We start from the raw sequence: 20270 nt of genomic DNA on the forward strand, positions 1-20270 counted from the left end.
ATATATATATATATATATATATATATATATATATATATGCTGAGACAATCCAGCACATAACAGCAGGGTGCAAGATGCTAGCAGGCAAGGCATACATGGAATGGGACACGCCCTCAAGGGTGGTGGAGAATGACCAAGCTAAGATCCTGTGGGACTTCCAGATACAGACAGACAAAATGGTGGTGGCTAACCAACCGGACATAGTGGTGGCAGAAAAAACAACAGAAGAAGACGGCCATAGTGATAGATGTAGTGGTTCCCAATGACAGCAACATCAGAAAGATGGAACACGAGAAGCTTGAGAAATACCAAGGGCTCAGGGAAGAGCTCGAGATAATGTGGAGGGTAAAGGTAACAGTGGTCCCAGTGGTAGTCAGAACACTCGGTGTGGTGACTCCCAAACTAGGCAGGTGGCTCCAGCAGATCCCAGAAACAACATCGGAGGTCTCTATCCAGAAGAGAGAGCGCGCGCATACATACATACATACATACATACGTACGCTACCGCTGATCCTTTTCAGGGTCGCGGGGGGTGCTGGAGCCAATCCCAGCTGTCATAGGGCGAGAGGCGGGGTACACCATGGACAGGTCGCCAGTCTGTCGCAGGGCTAACACACAAGGACAGACAACCATTCATACTCACATTCACACCTAGTGGCAATTTGGATTTTCCAATTAACCTATCCCCACAAACTGCATGTCTTTGGACGGTGGGAGGAAGCCGGAGTACCCGGAGGGAACCCACGCAGACACGGGGAGAACATGCAAACTCCACACAGAAAGACCCCGGCCTGATGGTGGAATTGAACTCAGGACCTTCTTGCTGTGCGGCAACAGTGCTAACCACCGTGCCGCACATTGTGTCTACAGTGTATGTATGTATGTATGTATGTATGTATGTATGTATATATATATATATATATATATATATATATATATATATATATATATATACACACATACACGCACCGCGTCAGGTGTTGAGGAACCAGGGCACCCTGACGAAAAGTGGGCTACTGGAACAAGAAGGCATCGGTGGGCAAGAGACGAAAACAGGGCGTTGTTGGAATGCTACTACGCAAGTAACCCCGGCGGAAGGGGCTACATGAATAGGATGAGGGACCTATGGATTCTTCGATACCCAACATCCACAATGACGGCGAAACAACTAGTAGCTCAGTGTTCCAACATTCGAAAGAAGGGACTGCTCTCACAGCTAGAGATTGACGAGGTACAACACAAATGCTACGGCAAGGAGGAGTCAGGACGCCAGGTCAGGGGGGCGATATCATCACCCCCACCCGAGATTGGGTACATAGCCCCAAGTGCGATAGGAGAAGGATTGTTGAGTGCGAGAGGAACTGACCTGAAAAATAGGATCATGGCCAAGCTTGAAACCTGGATCCCCCGTAGCCGGTTACCAAGATTACGTGAAGTACCCTCAGAAGGTCTGCTAGATGATGTTAATGCAGCACTACGGGCAATACCTACAACCACGATTACCGACACTAACAAGCTGATCTACAATACGGCAGCAGTGATCAGTGAGATGCTTGGCTACAAGTTGAACAGCGACAAGGGGCAGTACCCTCCATGGAGAAGGAGGCTAGAGGGCAAGATCAAAGTAGCACGGAGGGAGGTTAGCCAACTAACGGAGTTGCAGAAAGGTGCGAAAAATAAGGTGCCTAAGAAATACAGCAAGCTGCCCATACCTGAGGCCTTGGAAACTGCCAAGCAAAGACTCACAGCCTTGGCCAGCCGCTTGAGGAGGTACACCAGAGAGATAGAAGGCAGGAGAATAAACCAGCTGTTCTCCACAGAACCAGCAAAGGTGTACTCTCAGTGGCAAGGGAACAATAAGAGAACAGCACCACCAAGGCTGGAGACGGAGCAATACTGGAAGAGCATATGGGAGAAGGATGCAACCCATAACGGCAATGCTCAGTGGCTAGAGGATCTGAGGGCAGACCACAGCGACCTCCCTGAACAGGGTCCAGTAACCATCACAGTGGCAGATATCCAAGAAAGGGTCTCCAGTATGAAGAGTTGGACAGCACCAGGGCCCGACATGGTTCACGCCTACTGGCTGAAGAAGCTGACTGCACTCCACGAGCGTCTGGCAGCACAAATGAACCAGCTGCTAGTTAACGAGAGACACCCGGAATGGCTAACCGAAGGTCGGACGGTCCTGATCCCCAAGGACCCCAAGAAGGGACCGGTCCCCTCCAACTACCGACCAATAACCTGCCTCAGTACTACATGGAAGCTCCTGTCAGGCATCATATCGGCTAAGATGAACAGGCACATGGGTCAATACATGAGCGGGACACAGAAAGGAATTGGCAAGAATACCAGAGGCGCAAAACACCAGCTACTGGTAGACAGAACAATCAGCCGAGACTGCAAGACCAGACTGACCAACCTGTGCACTGCCTGGATTGATTACAAGAAGGCCTATGACTCAATGCCCCACAGCTGGATACTGGAATGCCTAGAATTGTACAAGATCGATGGGACCCTAAGAGCCTTCATCAGGAACTCAATGGGGATGTGGCGTACAACACTAGAGGCCAACTCCAAGCCCATAGCACAAGTCACCATCAAGTGCGGGATCTACCAAGGAGATGCTCTGTCCCCACTGCTGTTCTGCATAGGCCTGAACCCCCTCAGTGAGATCATTAACAAGACTGGCTACGGATACCGACTACGGAACGGAGCAGTTGTCAGCCACCTCCTGTACATGGATGACATCAAGCTGTATGCCAAGAGTGAACGAGACATCGATTCACTGATCCACACTACCAGGCTATACAGCAATGACATTGGAATGTCGTTCGGACTGGAGAAGTGTAGCCGGATGGTAACAAAGAGAGGGAAGGTAGTCAGAACTGAGGGGATTGAACTACCAGAAGGCAACATTGCAGACATAGAGGACAGTTACAAGTACCTGGGGATCCCGCAGGCGAATGGGAACCATGAAGAGGCCGCTAGAAAAGCTGCAACCACCAAGTACCTGCAGAGGGTCAGGCAAGTCCTGAGGAGTCAGCTGAATGGTAAGAACAAGATCCGGGCCATCAACACGTACGCCCTACCCGTGATCAGGTACCCTGCTGGGGTAATAGGCTGGCCAAAGGAGGAGATAGAAGCCACTGACATAAAGACAAGAAAGCTCCTTACCATGCATGGAGGGTTTCACCCCAAGTCCAGCACCCTGAGGCTGTACGCTAAGCGGAAGGAAGGGGGCCGGGGACTGGTGAGTGTCAGCACCACAGTCCAGGATGAGACAACGAACATCCAAGAATACATTGGGAAGATGGCCCCAACTGACCGAGTGCTCAGTGAATACCTCAGGCAGCAGAAACCCAAGAAAGAGGAGGGAGACGAGGAACCACCATGGAAGGACAGGCCCCTGCACGGTATGTACCACCGGCAGATAGAGGAGGTGGCTGATATCCAGAAATCCTACCAGTGGCTGGACAAAGCTGGACTGAAAGACAGCACAGAGGCACTAATCATGGCAGCACAAGAACAAGCTCTGAGCACAAGATCCATAGAGGCTGGGGTCTATCACACCAGGCAAGACCCCAGGTGCAGGCTGTGTAAAGATGCCCCAGAGACAATCCAGCACATAACAGCAGGGTGCAAGATGCTAGCAGGCAAGGCATACATGGAACGCCATAACCAAGTGGCCGGCATAGTGTACAGGAACATCTGTGCCGAGTATAACCTGGAAGTCCCGAGGTCAAAATGGGAGATGCCCCCAAGGGTGGTGGAGAATGACCGAGCTAAGATCCTGTGGGACTTCCAGATACAGACGGACAAAATGGTGGTGGCTAACCAACCAGACATAGTGGTGGTAGACAAACAGAAGAAGACGGCCGTAGTGATCGATGTAGCGGTTCCGAATGACAGCAATATCAGGAAGAAGGAACACGAGAAGCTGGAGAAATACCAAGGGCTCAGAGAAGAGCTCGAGAGGATGTGGAGGGTGAAGGTAACGGTGGTCCCCGTGGTAATCGGAGCACTAGGTGCGGTGACTCCCAAGCTAGGCGAGTGGCTCCAGCAGATCCCGGGAATAACATCGGAGATCTCTGTCCAGAAGAGTGCAGTCCTGGGAACAGCTAAGATACTGCGCAGGACCCTCAAGCTCCCAGGCCTCTGGTAGAGGACCCGAGCTTGAAGGATAAACCGCCCGCAGGGGCGTGCTGGGTGTTTATATATATATATATATATATATATATATATGCATGCTACTTCATGCCCAAATTAGCATGGAAATAATTACTTTTGAAGCCTTGGAATTTAGGATGAGATGTACATTAGTGCATTCATTTTTGTTTCTTTTTTCCCTGTATGTTAAACCTGCATTTTAATGTAGAATCCATTATTGTATTCTGAGCTGAATGTCTCCAGCTTCAGGGAAATGTAAAAAATGAATAAAAAATGAATAATGAAGCCTAATAAGATTCAAGCTACCTTGCAGTTAGAAAGACCCTGGTAAATGACTAATGTGTACAGGGATTTTTTTTTTGTTTCCTACTTGACTAACCTTGTGCTAAATGCCCAGACAACCAAATTGGGCAAACATGTCAAAACACAGCATTAAAATTCAAAGGCAAAGGCACAGATTTGCAATTAGTAACCTGACTGACTCTTCCGATGTTTGTGGGTGGCTCTTCTTGCTTTGTTTTAACCCTCTCTTTTTTTTTTTTATAATAAGAGTCTTCCCATCAAAGCAGAAATGTGGGGAGTTTAGCTGAGCGAGTCTACAATGGCAGGGATGGTGTGGGAGGATGGCAGTCTCTGACTACAAATGAGAGCGCACACAATGCACAGCCTAATCTGTCACACATGTAATGAGCACATCCCTGCTTTGCTCCCTTAAGGACACACACACACGTTAATGCACACTCCCATTCATGTGCAGCCAAAGCTGGAGGGATGCATATAGCATGATATTCATATGATCCCAGTCCCCTTAAGAGATTAGACACACAAGCACCAAGAAACCACTTCATAGAGGCAAGGTGAGCTCAGCTCTTTGTATTACCACATCCTACAGACACTTTCCCTAAAAAGAACAGATATGTTAATAAAGCCACCCATGGATATGACCACACATACCAAGTATTAAGTGGTGAAGCGGGTATTGTTATGGCCTCTGTCGCCCTGTTGCTCTCAGTGTGAAACGCAGATCTCAGAAAAGCCTTCATTGAAAAGGCAGCGTGAGGGGGCCACAGACCTGGTGTTAATTAAGGATTACTCGCACCATAAGATAATACTAACGCATTAACTTTGACTGCTGCAAAAGTAAATTACACATGGTAGTAACAAACTGCACTGCAAAAAACAGGTCTTAAAAACTAGAAGAAGAAGAAAAGAAGGAAGAAAATGATCTGTGACAGGAAAAATCCAAGTCGTGATCTCTTGACCAGAGTGATCACTGTGTACCATGCTTTCTCACAGTTATACGCAATGTTGCCAGGCCCATTTGAAAATGTGGGCCTGTGATGGTTCACTTACACTCATCCATTGTTTACAATGTATTTGAAGAAATGTTAATATTACATGGCATTTGTGCCTACTATGAGTACAAATGTGTGCTGTGAAATATACCCAGCATTCATCGCGGTTATGATACCTGTGAAAAATGTAATGAAGACAAACTCTGAATGGTTTCCATTCACAAATCTTTAGTTTTACAAAGATCATAAAGTCACTCTAAACATCACTATGTACTGTCACTGTAGCAGTAACCCACTGCACTAATGGTGTCACATCTTTACTAGGCCTACATGCAGATAAATAAAATGCAGCATTAACCATGCAACTGTAAATATAATGGAACAAACTCAAGGTTAACACAGCATAAAATCAAATTTAAAACTCTTGCTGTTATACATAAACCTGGTAAATATATCCCTCTCGCCTGCTCTAACATTGTGCTTAAAACAAAGAAATGCAGTTGTACTGCCTAACCTTCCTTTGATAAAATGGACCAATATTCAGTTTAAATACACTAAAGTACCAGGGGGAATTTCACTTTTCTATATAACTGGCCAGATTATCACATTTGTTTTTTTTTCCATTAAGGTGTGTCTTGTTTACATGTGAAAGGGTAATATGCTAGAAAAGAGAAAAACATCAACAAAGCAGTTTTGTACCTGTCAGTGTTGAAACAGCAAGCGCAACAAGTTCTAAATCTTATGAATGAATAAACACAGACGCAAAAATAAATCTTTAAAATAAGTAAATGCTCCAAAATAAAATGTCCTGATAAGAAGAGATGTCAGACAAAAAACAAGCACACATTGTCTTGAATGAAGATATTTCATCTCAGCTTTTTTGAACTCCACAGTAAAACACATTTTGGTGGTTTCTAATTCCCTCAAATCATCAACAAAAATTTAATTAACCACAGAGAAAAGAATCCTAACACTTCTGCCCAATTGTAGTTGTATAGAAATGGGCTTACCCTGTGATGCGCGGGAGAGTGTCGGTTGAGAAGAGGGAGAGAGGGGACTTGTCTCGCATTATAAGCCAAACAGTGTACTGCCCACGTTGCCTGGGGTGGAAGAACACAGCCATGTCCAGGCTACAAGGACCTTGTCCCCCCCATAGCCAAGGACTGAGCACCCAGGGGCCTCCAAACGCTGAACCGTTCACCCAGAGAAACTCACCTGAGGGAGAGAGGAAAAGCAAACAAGTGTAAAACCAAGACTAGAGATTGACTAAATGCACGAGTACAAAAGCTTGAAAACGATATGGAATCTTGCATGCATGATATGATGTTGTAGCATGTATTGAGATGATTTATGGGAAGTAGAACGAGATAGTTTTAAGGCCACATCTGAGTCTAGCCCTTGAAGAAAATTAATAAAATAAAGCTGCTTTGAAAATAAGCTGTCAGTGACACCCTGTGCACAAAAAAGTCAAGCAGGGGGGAAAAGGAAAAAAAAAATCAAAGAGATTTTTTTTATAGCTTTGATATTCCATTTCACTTTCTATTAAGCTCACTCAAGGAAGAAGTTGATCAGAAACACAAAGTTTGGTATCTGTGTGTTTGTGGCAAAGTGGCACAAAGAAACTCAACTTAAAAGGAAGAAAATCCATTTTTAACAGGCTCAGTTAAGTAAAGTATTGTTAATGAGGAGATTATTAAGAAAATTCAAACCAAAAATTTTAAATAAGAAGGAATAACTGATTTTCTGTTATTCAAGGTCAATTTTCAAAAGCACACCATTGTTTTTCTTGTGACATTACCAATAAGTTTGATGTGTCACATGGCCCTCTTCCTATTGAAAAAACAAAAGTTGTATCCAAGATGGCCGACTTCTAACTGGCCACCATGGTCACCACCCATCTTGAGGAGTTTGTCCCCTCACATATACTAATGTGCCACAAACAGGACTTTAATATCACCAACCATCCCCATTTTATTATGGTGTATCCATATAAATGGCCCACCCTGTACACAGCTTTTGTATTGGAACACATTAACAGAACAGATGTTTCTTAAAATCTTTAAAAGTGATTTCAAAGCCTAAATCTAGCTTATTTAGTCTTAACTAAGTGCCAAATGGTACAAACTGTATGAATCTGCAATTAGGTGGCACCCAAACATCTGACGCCACAAGTCAAGATGTTTCTAGTTTGCTTTTGTTTGTCTGGAAGTGCACCGACGCCACTTTCGTTCAAACCTGAAAACGAAAGTTATCGCTGCACTATTCACAAGCATTCTGTAGTCGTGTGAGGATGTTTAGGTTTCTCAGTTATTATAAGTGTTCAGTGGCATTTGAGGTGACTGTGGAAGAAAGTAATTGTCAGTTGGTACTTGTTGATCTTTGAGGTGTGTCTTGGCTCATTATCGTGCTGCAGTATGACTCCTTGTCCATAAAGAGGCACAGCAGAAGGTGGAGCATGCCTTTCAAAAATGCAGTACTGCTTCTTCTGAGTCATAGTGTAGTACATGATTGACTATGGATAAGAAAGGTATCATCCCCTCTCTTATCTTTGTCTCCTTACATTCACCGTTCTGTTAATGCCTATAATTTCTAATATGGATTCAACAATAAATATGATCTCCTTCCATCATCTACTCATGTATCCATCCAAAGCATTTCCCTTTGTAAATCTGGTGTGATGTCTTACTCTAAAAAAGGTTTTTAAAAAACCTTGGAAAACTTCATTTCACACGGAGAGAGTCTATCTTCACTACAAGCTTTTACTTAATAATTTATCCTCACTAAAACAATGCTGCTTAGCCAGCAATGTTCTGCTGGAACCTTGAGGCACAGCCACATTTATAGCAGGTGAACAATGGCTGTAGTTGAATAAGTCTCTGGTGAGTCAGTCAAATCGACCCCAGTGCCATCCAAACGCTGCTTTATTGGAAGGATGCAAGTCAAGGGAATCAAACGTTTTGCAGAAAGCAGGGGAAATGGGCACAAACATGCTACAATTTGGCTGCTGACATAGAAATAGTGGAGAAAGCGAAATACACTTTTAAATATTTCTAAACCCTCAAACTTTGTATTTCTGGTATTAATGGCAGATACTTTTTCAAAGCTTTTTCTGTCCTTGTCAGCAAGGGAATAATTCTACTTTATGTTTATTAGAGAGGTCATAGTGGGTGGTGGTAGTGCCAACAGAATTATCCTTCTCTGATAACAAATGCCTTCCCCTATCCCATGGGGCTGTTGAAAAAAACTGGATAATTTGAAGGCCTTCACATTGGAGTGCTCCAGTTAAGCCTCATTTGCTCTGCTTTCCACATTTGAATGCTTCTTACACAGAGGGTCCAGACAATTTGGCAAGGACAGTATGAATGCTTACAACAAGTTTCAGGCAATGTGGACTGAATGCATTTTCTACACACCCAACAGCAATCTGATATAAAGGTTTTAAGACTTAGCCTGGAAGGGTTTTGGGCCCGAAGGCAGAAAACTATTAACTCTTCTTTCCCAGTTCTAATAAGATGGAGAAATACCTGCTTGGGAGCAATTACCGGCAGGGCACAAATTATAATGGCAAAGTGCAAAGCAAAGACTGTAATTCGGTTAGTAGAGATCAGCTTTAGCTTTACCCCTAAATACTGCTGCCTAACAGAGTTTGATAGTCTTATTTAATGCATCACAATATTCGCTTCCTCTGACTGTCTTCCCAAATTTGCATAGTGCAACATCATCATTGACAGGGTATTAAGCAGATGGGATCCCTCAACTGCTTATATTGAGAAAAAAAAACATTAAAACATCACAACACAAAGCATTAGGCAAGATTTGTGTTTGTTTGTTACATATGTTGTTCCACTGTTGGATGCTAATATTTAAAATGAGCAGGGTGAAAAAAAATGCCTGGATCCATGAATATAAATCATGCAAAGCTAATCTAGTATGTCCAAGACTAGAAATTCTGCGTTTGTAAATTAGCATAATTAGCATTATATGCTCTTTAAATCAGCAGCAATTGCATGTTTAAACATGGAGCAGTGAACACAGCTCTTATTTGGCCTGACAATGTTAAATCATAACAAAGATAAAATTAGTTCTCTTGAAAGATAACCTGCAATTAAAAGATAAGAACTGTGATCCAACAGTCCTTTTACTCTGTTTGTTTTTCTTTCAGTATATTTCATAATTAAATTGCGTACTGACTGCCCGAGAGCTGCTTGAGTCTTCATAAACAAAGATACTGATGTGATTGTTGTGCATTCAATGTTGTCAGCGTCGGGGTAGAAAACTTGTTATCAAGTCTTTTTAAAAACACTAATTATCAACTGCAGCATGTATGCTTTTATCTGTTAGTAGCTAATAGGTATAGGAATATATCCAAGATCAAGCTATGACACTAGAAACTTGCTTTATTTATTTTTTAATCAAAGTTGTACTATTTGTACTGTTTTCTTATCCATGATCGTAATAACTTTGCATGTAAACACGCTTTTAAAATGTAAACTATTCCTCATTAGAATTTTATTCATCTAGAGTCCAAGAATAAAATATACAGGGAGTGCAGAATTATTAGGCAAATGAGTATTTTGTCCACATCATCCTCTTCTTGCATGTTGTCTTACTCCAAGCTGTATAGGCTCGAAAGCGTACTACCAATTAAGCATATTAGGTGATGTGCATCTCTGTAATGAGAAGGGGTGTGGTCTAATGACATCAACACCCTATATCAGGTGTGCATAATTATTAGGCAACGTCCTTTCCTTTGGCAAAATGGGTCAAAAGAAGGACTTGACAGGCTCAGAAAAGTCAAAAATAGTGAGATATCTTGCAGAGGGATGCAGCAGTCTCAAAATTGCAAAGCTTCTGAAGCGTGATCATCGAACAATCAAGCGTTTCATTCAAAATAGTCAACAGGGTCGCAAGAAGCGTGTGGAAAAACCAAGGCGCAAAATAACTGCCCATGAACTGAGAAAAGTCAAGCGTGCAGCTGCCAAGATGCCACTTGCCACCAGTTTGGCCATATTTCAGAGCTGCAACATCACTGGAGTGCCCAAAAGCACAAGGTGTGCAATACTCAGAGACATGGCCAAGGTAAGAAAGGCTGAAAGACGACCACCACTGAACAAGACACACAAGCTGAAACGTCAAGACTGGGCCAAGAAATATCTCAAGACTGATTTTTCTAAGGCTGTGGTTGCTGCTGCACGCAATGTTGATGGTGAACAGATCAAAACACTGACAGAATCCATGGATGGCAGGCTTTTGAGTGTCCTTGCAAAGAAAGGTGGCTATATTGGTCGCTGATTTGTTTTTGTTTTGTTTTTGAATGTCAGAAATGTATATTTGTGAATGTGGAGATGTTATATTGGTTTCACTGGTAAAAATAAATAATTGAAATGGGTATATATTTGTTTTTTGTTGAGTTGCCTAATAATTATGCACAGTAATAGTCACCTGCACACACAGATATCCCCCTAAAATAGCTAAAACTAAAAACAAACTAAAAACTACTTCCAAAAACATTCAGCTTTGATATTAATGAGTTTTTTGGGTTCATTGAGAACATGGTTGTTGTTCAATAATAAAATTATTCCTCAAAAATACAACTTGCCTAATAATTCTGCACTCCCTGTATATGTCAAAATCTAACATTTAAGACTTCATGAAAATGAAAATTATAATAACTTTATGAAAATTACAACTTTTCTCAAGAGCTATTCATAATGGAAAAACAACCCTCATTCCTAAAACAACTGAAAGACTCTATAACTAGAAAGAACTCTTCAGTAACCACCAATCTATACACTTTGATTTTAACCCACACTACCACTAGTGCTCTACTTGCCCTATTATTCTTTGCAAACGGAGTTTCTTGTAGGCTATTTCTTATTTATCCGTGAAGCTCAACCTCAGTGACACCAGCTTAATCTGCAGTGCCTCTAAACTGGTACTTGATTGCTGCCCCTGCGATGAGGAAGACAAGCCCCAAAACACAGAAGAAAGAAACATTTCAATCCAAAGTGAAAGTTCTATTCTGTATCATTGAATCAAGCTGGTAAACAATTTTCTCCCTCTCTCTCTCTGTGCAGTTACCGATTCAATCAACGGAGGCTCTTGTTGACATAGCATACCAAATCCAACTGTTGGAGAGAACAGAATTCCCTCAGATAATAAAATTGCAGCTAAAGGCCTGAGAGAAGGAGGAAAACAAACAATTCAGATTGTATTCTCTGCCAAATCCTCTTATAACATAATGCATTTACCCAGGGCCAGCACAGGATTTCTGGGGTCCCAACAATTTGACTGACAAACATTTTAATTTACAACCCATTCATCTGATCAACACGGTGACACAGCTTCCACAGTAGCAAAATGGTGTTAAAGTATGTTCTGCATGCTGATAAAAAGCTATCTTGTGATAGTGTATTGTTGGTGGTTTCTTCAATAAAACTGTTTACTGCAGCAGTGATTTCAAATTGAAATCTGGTGTGCTGTTATGGTGAAAGGGGACGACATCAGTAAAATTGCAATCAGGGACTGCGATTCACTGGCAGGGCTGAAAATTCCCTCTACATCACACAAAAATTACTTACTTGACCGAGATAGCATGTGTATTGTGTTGGGTTTCTGAGAACATCAAGACAATATCTTCTCATTTTTCTACCGTATTATTATCTTTAAATGTACTATAAGGCAATATCCTGCAGTCCAGTGCCACAAACATTCCAGTCTTGTAATGGTGAAGAACCTGTTTAAAAACTTCAGCATCCAAATCTGGATCTGGATGAAACGCAGGAATACAAAAGTTAATCTTTCTAAGTTGGGCCAAGCCCCACTTCTAGTATAATGACATGTAAATCCACTCAAACAGCCTGAGTAATCTAGCTACCAAGCAAACCAGACTAATCACATAACCTCCTCCTTCCCCCAGGCAAAACTGCTTTTTAGTAATCATCATGAACCACTATAGAAAGTGTAAAAAGATGAATCACTCTGTTTTTCTTCAGGGATTCGGAAGAAGAAGCAAGAAAAAGAAGATTTTTAAACATTATTTTGGGACAAATGCGAAAAACAAACCCCACTCATACTGTGATTTCCATTGATTTTTAATTTCACCATTAAAGTTGACTTTGTTTGGTGGTCGAATAAAAGTGTACTCTACAGCATTTTCTGGTTATAGCGTGAAAGAGTTATTAAACATGTGAGTGGAATTATATGTCTATACAGTGTCTGTTTGTCTTTGTCAACTAAATGTTAATCATACTGATTTTATTGTAGGTTACCTTATAGTGCACATAACACCAATAGCTCTCTGCTCTCTTATGCAGAAACATCCCAATTGCACTTAAAGCTTTCACTGTCTTTAAAAAAAAATGCTGTTTCTGGACTGCACAGAGCTCGCATGTATGACAGACAGATTTGAATGCAAAACTGGACCAAAAATATTCAATAATGAATGATTAATAATACGACTAACCGGATGAAGACCTAATGCTTTGAAACACCAAGTGTAAACATGGTACACACACGATGTGTCCTCTCCTTTTAATAAGAATGAAAATAATGTGAGTAAAAAATAACACAAATCTGAATAAGTGAACATGAATTGTTCACAGGCATGCTGCCCATTCTGGGTGCAACTCAGTGTGAAGTTCAATGTGCGTAAAAGAACAAAAAAAAAAAACATCATGCGTGGGAGTACAAAGCAAACCACAGTTTTGTTTTGATTTTTTTTTCCTGGGCTACATGGTTTAAAAAGGAAATGGCTTATTCTGACTATGCAACAGGGGCTGATATGGAGGGGGTGTACAGGGGCATGCAGAAAAGATGCCAATGGAATAACACGGATAGAAAACACTTGCAATTCAATTTGAGTGACTTTATTCTTATTTCAAAATGTGCGTTTGTGTGTTTTTCTTGAACAAAGTTAAAGAAAAACATTGCATTTGTTCATTACTCCAGTTTGCTGTGTGGCAAACACTAACTCCTCTGCCCTCTAAGCTACAACTAAAACATAAAAACAGTTCAGATAAGCAGTATTTATAAAGATCATCATGAGAGTGTGAAAAGGTAGATGGGATGTGAGACAGGACACAGTTTTTTTTAAATGTAAATTTTGTTAACTGTATTAGCTTCTCATTTTCTTTAGGCTTCCTTCCTTTTTGTAAAACAGGGTTATGTGTAATAACAATTTGTATAAAACAATTTGTGTTGTAACAGGATCACTACAGTCGAAAGAACGCTGCTGTTTCTCCAGACCCAGACCAAGCACAGTAGACTCCAGTGACAACTGGTATGACATTGATTTAGTCAGAAACAGCATTAAAGAAGGAGGTGAGGTGGAAGTGGGTTGCAAAGCAGCTAACAAATGTGCAGACAGGCTCGAGTAGCTTAAAAATAGCACAAACTGGATGTGTAAAGTGTTGGCTGAGCCATTAGCTGATGTGAGCTGACACTCAGATGAGCTGATCTGCCAAGATTGCAGCTGAGCTTGATTTGTTGCCTGCTGGAACAGTGTGTTGAATTATTGGTGAAAGCTATCAGAAGTGCAGGACAATTAAACAAACAAACACACACACACACACACACACACACACACACACACACACACACACACACACACACACACACACACACACACACACACACACACACACACACACACACACACACAAAAAATCAATATGGACAAAGTGATTTATTTCTACACTTTTCTGTTGACCAGCCGATCTTATTTGTTGGAACCAATTTGTACTAGAATGCAGTGCATTCACAAAATACCTCAATTTCATAGGCAGAACAAAATATTATATTTAAACATATAAATATTAAAATATTGCATATTGAATCCTCAAAGATATTGTAATGCTTTTGAGAAGTAAAAAGCATTTATTTATTTAAAAAATGTATTTTCTAAAATACATCTTATTATATTATATATATATTAGTAATCATAATAACACAACATAATAATCACAGTCACCGTCTAACTCTGCAGAATGTCAGTGAAATTGTTATTTTGGCATCAAAAGCAATCAAGAAGATAACAGCTGATCACCTTTAATTTATAACAACAAAATTAGTCAGTGGAGAATTAATGGGGAAAAACAGCCCTCAAACTTTTGACAGAACACAGAAACTGGAAGAAGACCTCATTAACCACTGGAAACAAACATCCTTTGATCATCATAGTCAAGTGCCATGGTTTTGTCTTTTACTTTGTCATGCATATTTCAACATGATTTCCCTATAAAAATGACATAGAGAGTAAAATGTAAGAAGGAAATTATCAAGCACATGTGGCTTTTTCTCCCATAAATCTTTAATACCCTTTAAATAATCCAATATTTACTTGCAAACACGATACATATTTAACAAGTTTAATACAGTATTTTCTGTGTGTTCTGTTCACTCTTTTAAGCCCACCTCACATATGTTTCTGTTTAAATCATCTTTGATTGAATGCAGCAATTTAATTTTGGTAAGGATTTTCACAGCATTCGAACGTGATATTTTACCTAAGCAGAGGTTATTAGGCTCCAGTTTTTGGAGTGCTATAGTTATTACCAGGAACTCTGACTTCTTTATTATTTCAAGTTGATTTGGTGTTTGGCAGAGTTTTGGTACTGGAAACGAGGATTATCAATCTAAAATTTTAGGATTCACCACTATGGACGAAAAGGCCTCTAAAAATAATCAAGAAAAGCAAGATTAAAAAAGTTAATTCTGAATATGAAATTGTTATTCTTAAGAGGGATCACTCTATAACCTGATAGTGCTGTGATGGAGACATTTTAGGGTTTTGTCTAGTGCAAAGGCTCATTTTATTCTTGATTGCATTTTAGTTACCATAATGTCTGCTGTCCAAGTAAAAGTCAATCTTTAAGGAGTGTTTGATTTAACGAGACTAATACATTAAACAGAACAATAAAATGGCCTCATAAATCTTAACAACACTGGTGTCAGAGTTGCCGCTATCCTCTAAATGTTCATTTATAATTACATCAATTCATTTATTGTTATTAATACCAGCAAACCTTCAATGTCTATAAATCCGTGTACTAATCATTGCACTAGTCATTGTCACTACTCCACTTAAAAGGTATTTGCTATTGTAGCGGGTCCACTAATCATTTAAAACTGTATTTCATATTTTTAAATATCCACAAAGCATTTAATGACAGTAAGATGTACACGTATACAAAAAAAGAAACATAGTTCACGTGGTGCATGATAAATAACCTTTGCTAAGGCAAAAAGTAGACAGCCAAACATCATCTTAATTTTTATCTAAAGCAAATCTGTCTAAACACTGAAATTTGAAGGAAATTAAGAAATGCAACAGCTCAACCTCAAAAACACACCTGTTTAAAAGTAATTTTCACAGCAGGGACTTTTAAATGGCCCATTAGTTGAGATAAAAAAAAACTTTCTACTTGCAAGTATTCAGAAGTACAGCATAAACATCTTTCTGTTCCTTAAAAACAAACAAACCAAACAAACAAACCAAAAAACTCAACAAAAAACATGAAGCAGGATTTTTTAATTTGAAGAAAAACACTTAAAAGGAAAGTCAAAAGCATAAGTGGGGAAACCAATCAAAGCACAGTGTGTTACCAAATGATAGCCTTAATGCTTCTGTTTTATTTTTTAATTTTTAAAATTTTTTTTTATGATTTGCAAGCATGTTTTATTAACAGTAGAACATAAACAAATATCAAATGTTTGAACTGAGACAATGTCTCATTTTAAAACAAAAATAAGCTAATTTTGAATATGACTGGCAACAACATATATATTTTTTTACTTTTTTAATTTCACCTGTTGAGAATGAAAAAAGAAAACAAGCAGAAGAAAACGGGCGCAATAGAATTAACAACATCACAATGATATATGGGAATATAGCTGTAAATACTACATGTTAAACATTATTGTGCAGCACGTAAGATCGACAGCGCACAGTGTGCTTTGAGGTAAGAGCCAAAAAGGGTGTCGTCTGTGTGTGTGAACACCCGTGTGTACACCTGTGAGCATGGACGCACTTGTTTTTAAAAGGTTCCTTCATTTAATGATCTGCTAGAGGGTGTGGGGGGGCCACAGCCCAGTCCACCAGGGCATGAAGCAGGTATGGAGGAGATCAAAACTCCAGACATCCAGAGGCCCTCAGAACACAAGAGACCAAGGAAGACCAACAGAGGGGCAATCGTGCCACTATCCCAGAAAGAGCTGACGAGAGTCCCAGATGAGGGGTCACTCAGCAGCTGCGGAGCAGGAGCCAAGGGGAGTTGCAGTGACGTGGCCCGAGCAAGCCCCAGGCCCCGATAATCAGCCACCAAGGAGTGAGCCGGTGTGTACCTGGACGCCCATCCCCGGACACAAAGAACCACCAACACACCGATGTCTGAGGGCGTCTGCCACTGGCAGGGGAAGTGGTGGGGGAGATAGGCCTCAATACCTACATAGGCCTATATAGCAGGATTTTTAATGTAGGTAGTCCAAAATGAAAGATGTGTCTCATTAACGATAGCATGAAATGCTGTGAATGTAAACCTTTGATTAAAACAATGCATAGTTCAGGTGTCAAACACTAATCTTGGGCACCTCGCTGCATTAAAATAAGAACCGTGTAGACTTCAGTAAGTAAATAAATACAAATACAATAAATACAAATATATTTATGTATCTTTGAACCCACAAATTGATATAACGCTGCAATACTTCGGTTAGAAATGTGATATTTGTGATACCTCAGCATCAAAGAAAAAGTACCTCAACGTAGAGCAAACCCCAGCCTCTTACACTGATAAAATTTGATTAACACCTGCCACGTCACTTTTCACATCACCTTTGTTGATGACACCTCCAGCAGCCAGTACAAAACACATTAATCACAAAACTTGGAAGATTCGGCAGGTGAAGATTTGATCAATTAAATCAGAAATGTGCAAAATCAGTTTCCCCTTGGGCAAGTCAAATTCTATAACACCTGCATTACACTACTTTTATATACATTTTATATCTCTGATATGCTGAAGGTTCTTATACTGATAAAGCCACTCATACAATCCTTAGCAATGACTTCTGGAAGATAATCATGCTAAGTAATGAAACTGTATATCACTGACAAAAGTACATGCTCTCTACAACCACACTAAACAACAAGTAAATGCAATTAGTTGGGTAGGGAGCTACTATTGAATACACCACTATTTGGCGTATAACCATTTAACTGTGCTTAATGCAAATAGAAGGTAAAAGTGAATGTTAAGGCAACAAATAACTTTAAAGAGACAGTAAATAATCCCAATAAAATAGATGTCTGTTAACTGATTGCATAATTCAATCTCCTAACCTTTGACCGTTTTACTTTGCGTTACCAAGGATAACATGTTACCACCCAGTGAGAGAGCAGAGCTGAATCTTCCACAAGAGCTTTAACCACAGTCACAGGTTTTAGTATTTTTTTAGGCAAGACTTCCGGGCACAAAGCAGGTTCTCAAAGCTAATTTGAAAATGCAGGATGCAATTCCAAAAATGCATCTTCATGTAATAACACTGAACTTTTCATAGATTGTAGAAGTTGAGAGAATAGAATTGACGGTTATGATCTTCTGAGATTTGAAGTTTTCTGAGCAAAACAGCAAACATCTTACAGCTGCCTTAATAATATTTGCGGTGAATTATTACCAGTGTTGCTAATAATGGAATGAGCACCACAGAGACAATGAAACTGAAATAACAGCTTATTTGCAAACCACCTCAGTTCAATTGGATACACATCACAATGTTACCTTCAAAAGCAATGTAATTAGCTGGTTGAGCTATTGTAGTGTCTAAGAATAATTCAGAGTGAATGATTTCAATCATTTTAGGGTGGAGCCTTTAGTTATCAAACCCAAAGCAAAGGCTCGGTCATTAAAGAAGCAAACAACTATTTGTAGCAAAACAGATAAGATGAGAAACATGCATAACATTATTTTAGTCTCTTAACCACACAGAGGCAGTTCACCCAATGTTCAAGCACTTAAAGTAGTGTTATTCAGCACAGACACAGGAAAATCAGACCTGTACATACAGTACAAACCTTCCCTTTATTATGCAGATTTAGCACAGAGCAACATGTACCCCTCTTTTGCGAGTGGAGAACAGGTTTGTAGTCCATCACTTTCATATTTAGAGCGGTATGAATTGTGTAAAATGCTACCATTCATATCAATAGAGTAGTGGGAGGTTTATATAGCTAATAATCTCTAGTGATTAAGGCGACATTAGCTAACGTTTGCAACGTCCCTGCATTATCAGAACAGTTTGAACTTTTGCTGTATTTCAGTTAAAGGGTGTTTTAAATATGCATCACTGATTTCTGTCAAATCACCTCCTTATCTTCTTTCTGCTGCAGCAACGGAAGTCTTAATAGGCTGTGCAAGCACATTGTACCGTCACAACATTGACAACACTGGACATAAGACCAGTTTTCATTCTATCCTGTACTGCTGTCAATAGAAAAGTTAGGAAAATATAACACTGCAGTGCTCTGATGTCTAAATTTGCCTCTGACGCCAACCAAAATAAACAAGGAAGTCAACAGAAAGCCTAAGTCATGATTTAAAGAGGCTTAGCAGGGACTGCAACCTGAGGGGCTTTATATCTAGGCCCAGTGAGCTGACTGATTAAGTGGCCTTGTTTATAGATTGAGCTGATACAAACACTACCAATGGGGCTTTGTCAAATGAGTAAAGGATGCAACAGGATATTTCACGTTCCGTCAGCCACTGCTGAGCAGTGTCATTTGATACAGGTGACCAAGAAATCAGAATGACAGCACTTCACATGACAACACAGCATAAATACAGGGAGTGCAGAATTATTAGGCAAATGAGTATTTTGTCCACATCATCCTCTTCATGCATGTTGTCTTACTCCAAGCTGTATAGGCTCGAAAGCCTACTACCAATTAAGCATATTAGGTGATGTGCATCTCTGTAATGAGAAGGGGTGTGGTCTTCTTTTTTTTTTTTTTGCCTGTCCCGTTTGGCTCTTTTGCCATCAGAATTGTTGTCTAAAGGCAAAGAAAGATGCCCAACGGATTTACTTTACCAAATTGACCATCCCAGCCTTGCCATAATGGTCCATTTGATTCACCTTTTATTGTTTATTTTATTTTCACTTGCTGAATACGGGACAGATTTGACTGGGGGAAAGAAGGGGAGAAAGAAAGAGGGAAAGAGAAACAGCTGAGAAGAGGGACGGGGGAGAAGGGCAAAAGACAAAAACCAACAGAACGGGCAGAAAAAAAAATGCATATATCAATCACCTGGATCACCTGTTGAGAAAGAAAAAAGAAAACAAGCAGAAGAGAACAAGAGTAATAGAATAAGCAACATCACAATGATATATGGGAATATGACAGTAAATACTAAATATTAAACATTATTGTGCAGCACGTAAGATCAACAGAACACAGTGTGCTTTGAGGTAGGAGCCAAAAAGGGTGTCGTTTGTGGGTGTGATCACCCGTGTGTACACCTGTGAGCATAGACGTGCTTGTTTTTTTAAAAGGTTCCTTCATGTTACAATCTGCTAGAGGGTGTGGGGGGGCCACAGCCCCGTCCTCCAGGGCATGAAGCAGGTATGGAGGAGATCAAAACTCCAGACATCCAGAGGCCCCCAGAACACAAGAGACCAAGGAAGACCAACAGAGGGGCAGCCGCGCCACTGTCCCAGAAAGAGCTGAGGAGAGTCTCAGATGAGGGCTCACTCAGCAGCCGCGGAGCAGAAGCCAGGGGGAGTTGCAGTGACGCGCCCGTGACCGAGCCC

General features: G+C 40.6%; 1 protein-coding gene across 2 annotated transcripts in view; it reads right to left on the minus strand.

The window, feature by feature from the left end:
- Positions 1 to 20270, minus strand: part of alk (ALK receptor tyrosine kinase) — a 419663-nt gene that overhangs the window by 165802 nt on the left and 233591 nt on the right. For both annotated transcript variants that reach the window (XM_004559269.4, XM_004559268.6), the window contains exon 4: positions 6476 to 6680. In XM_004559269.4, coding sequence (XP_004559326.3) covers positions 6476 to 6680 — 205 coding nt within the window. The remainder of the gene's footprint in view (positions 1 to 6475; positions 6681 to 20270) is intronic.

This window comes from Maylandia zebra, linkage group LG19, assembly GCF_041146795.1.
Source record: "Maylandia zebra isolate NMK-2024a linkage group LG19, Mzebra_GT3a, whole genome shotgun sequence".
Taxonomy (NCBI): Eukaryota; Metazoa; Chordata; class Actinopteri; order Cichliformes; family Cichlidae; genus Maylandia; species Maylandia zebra.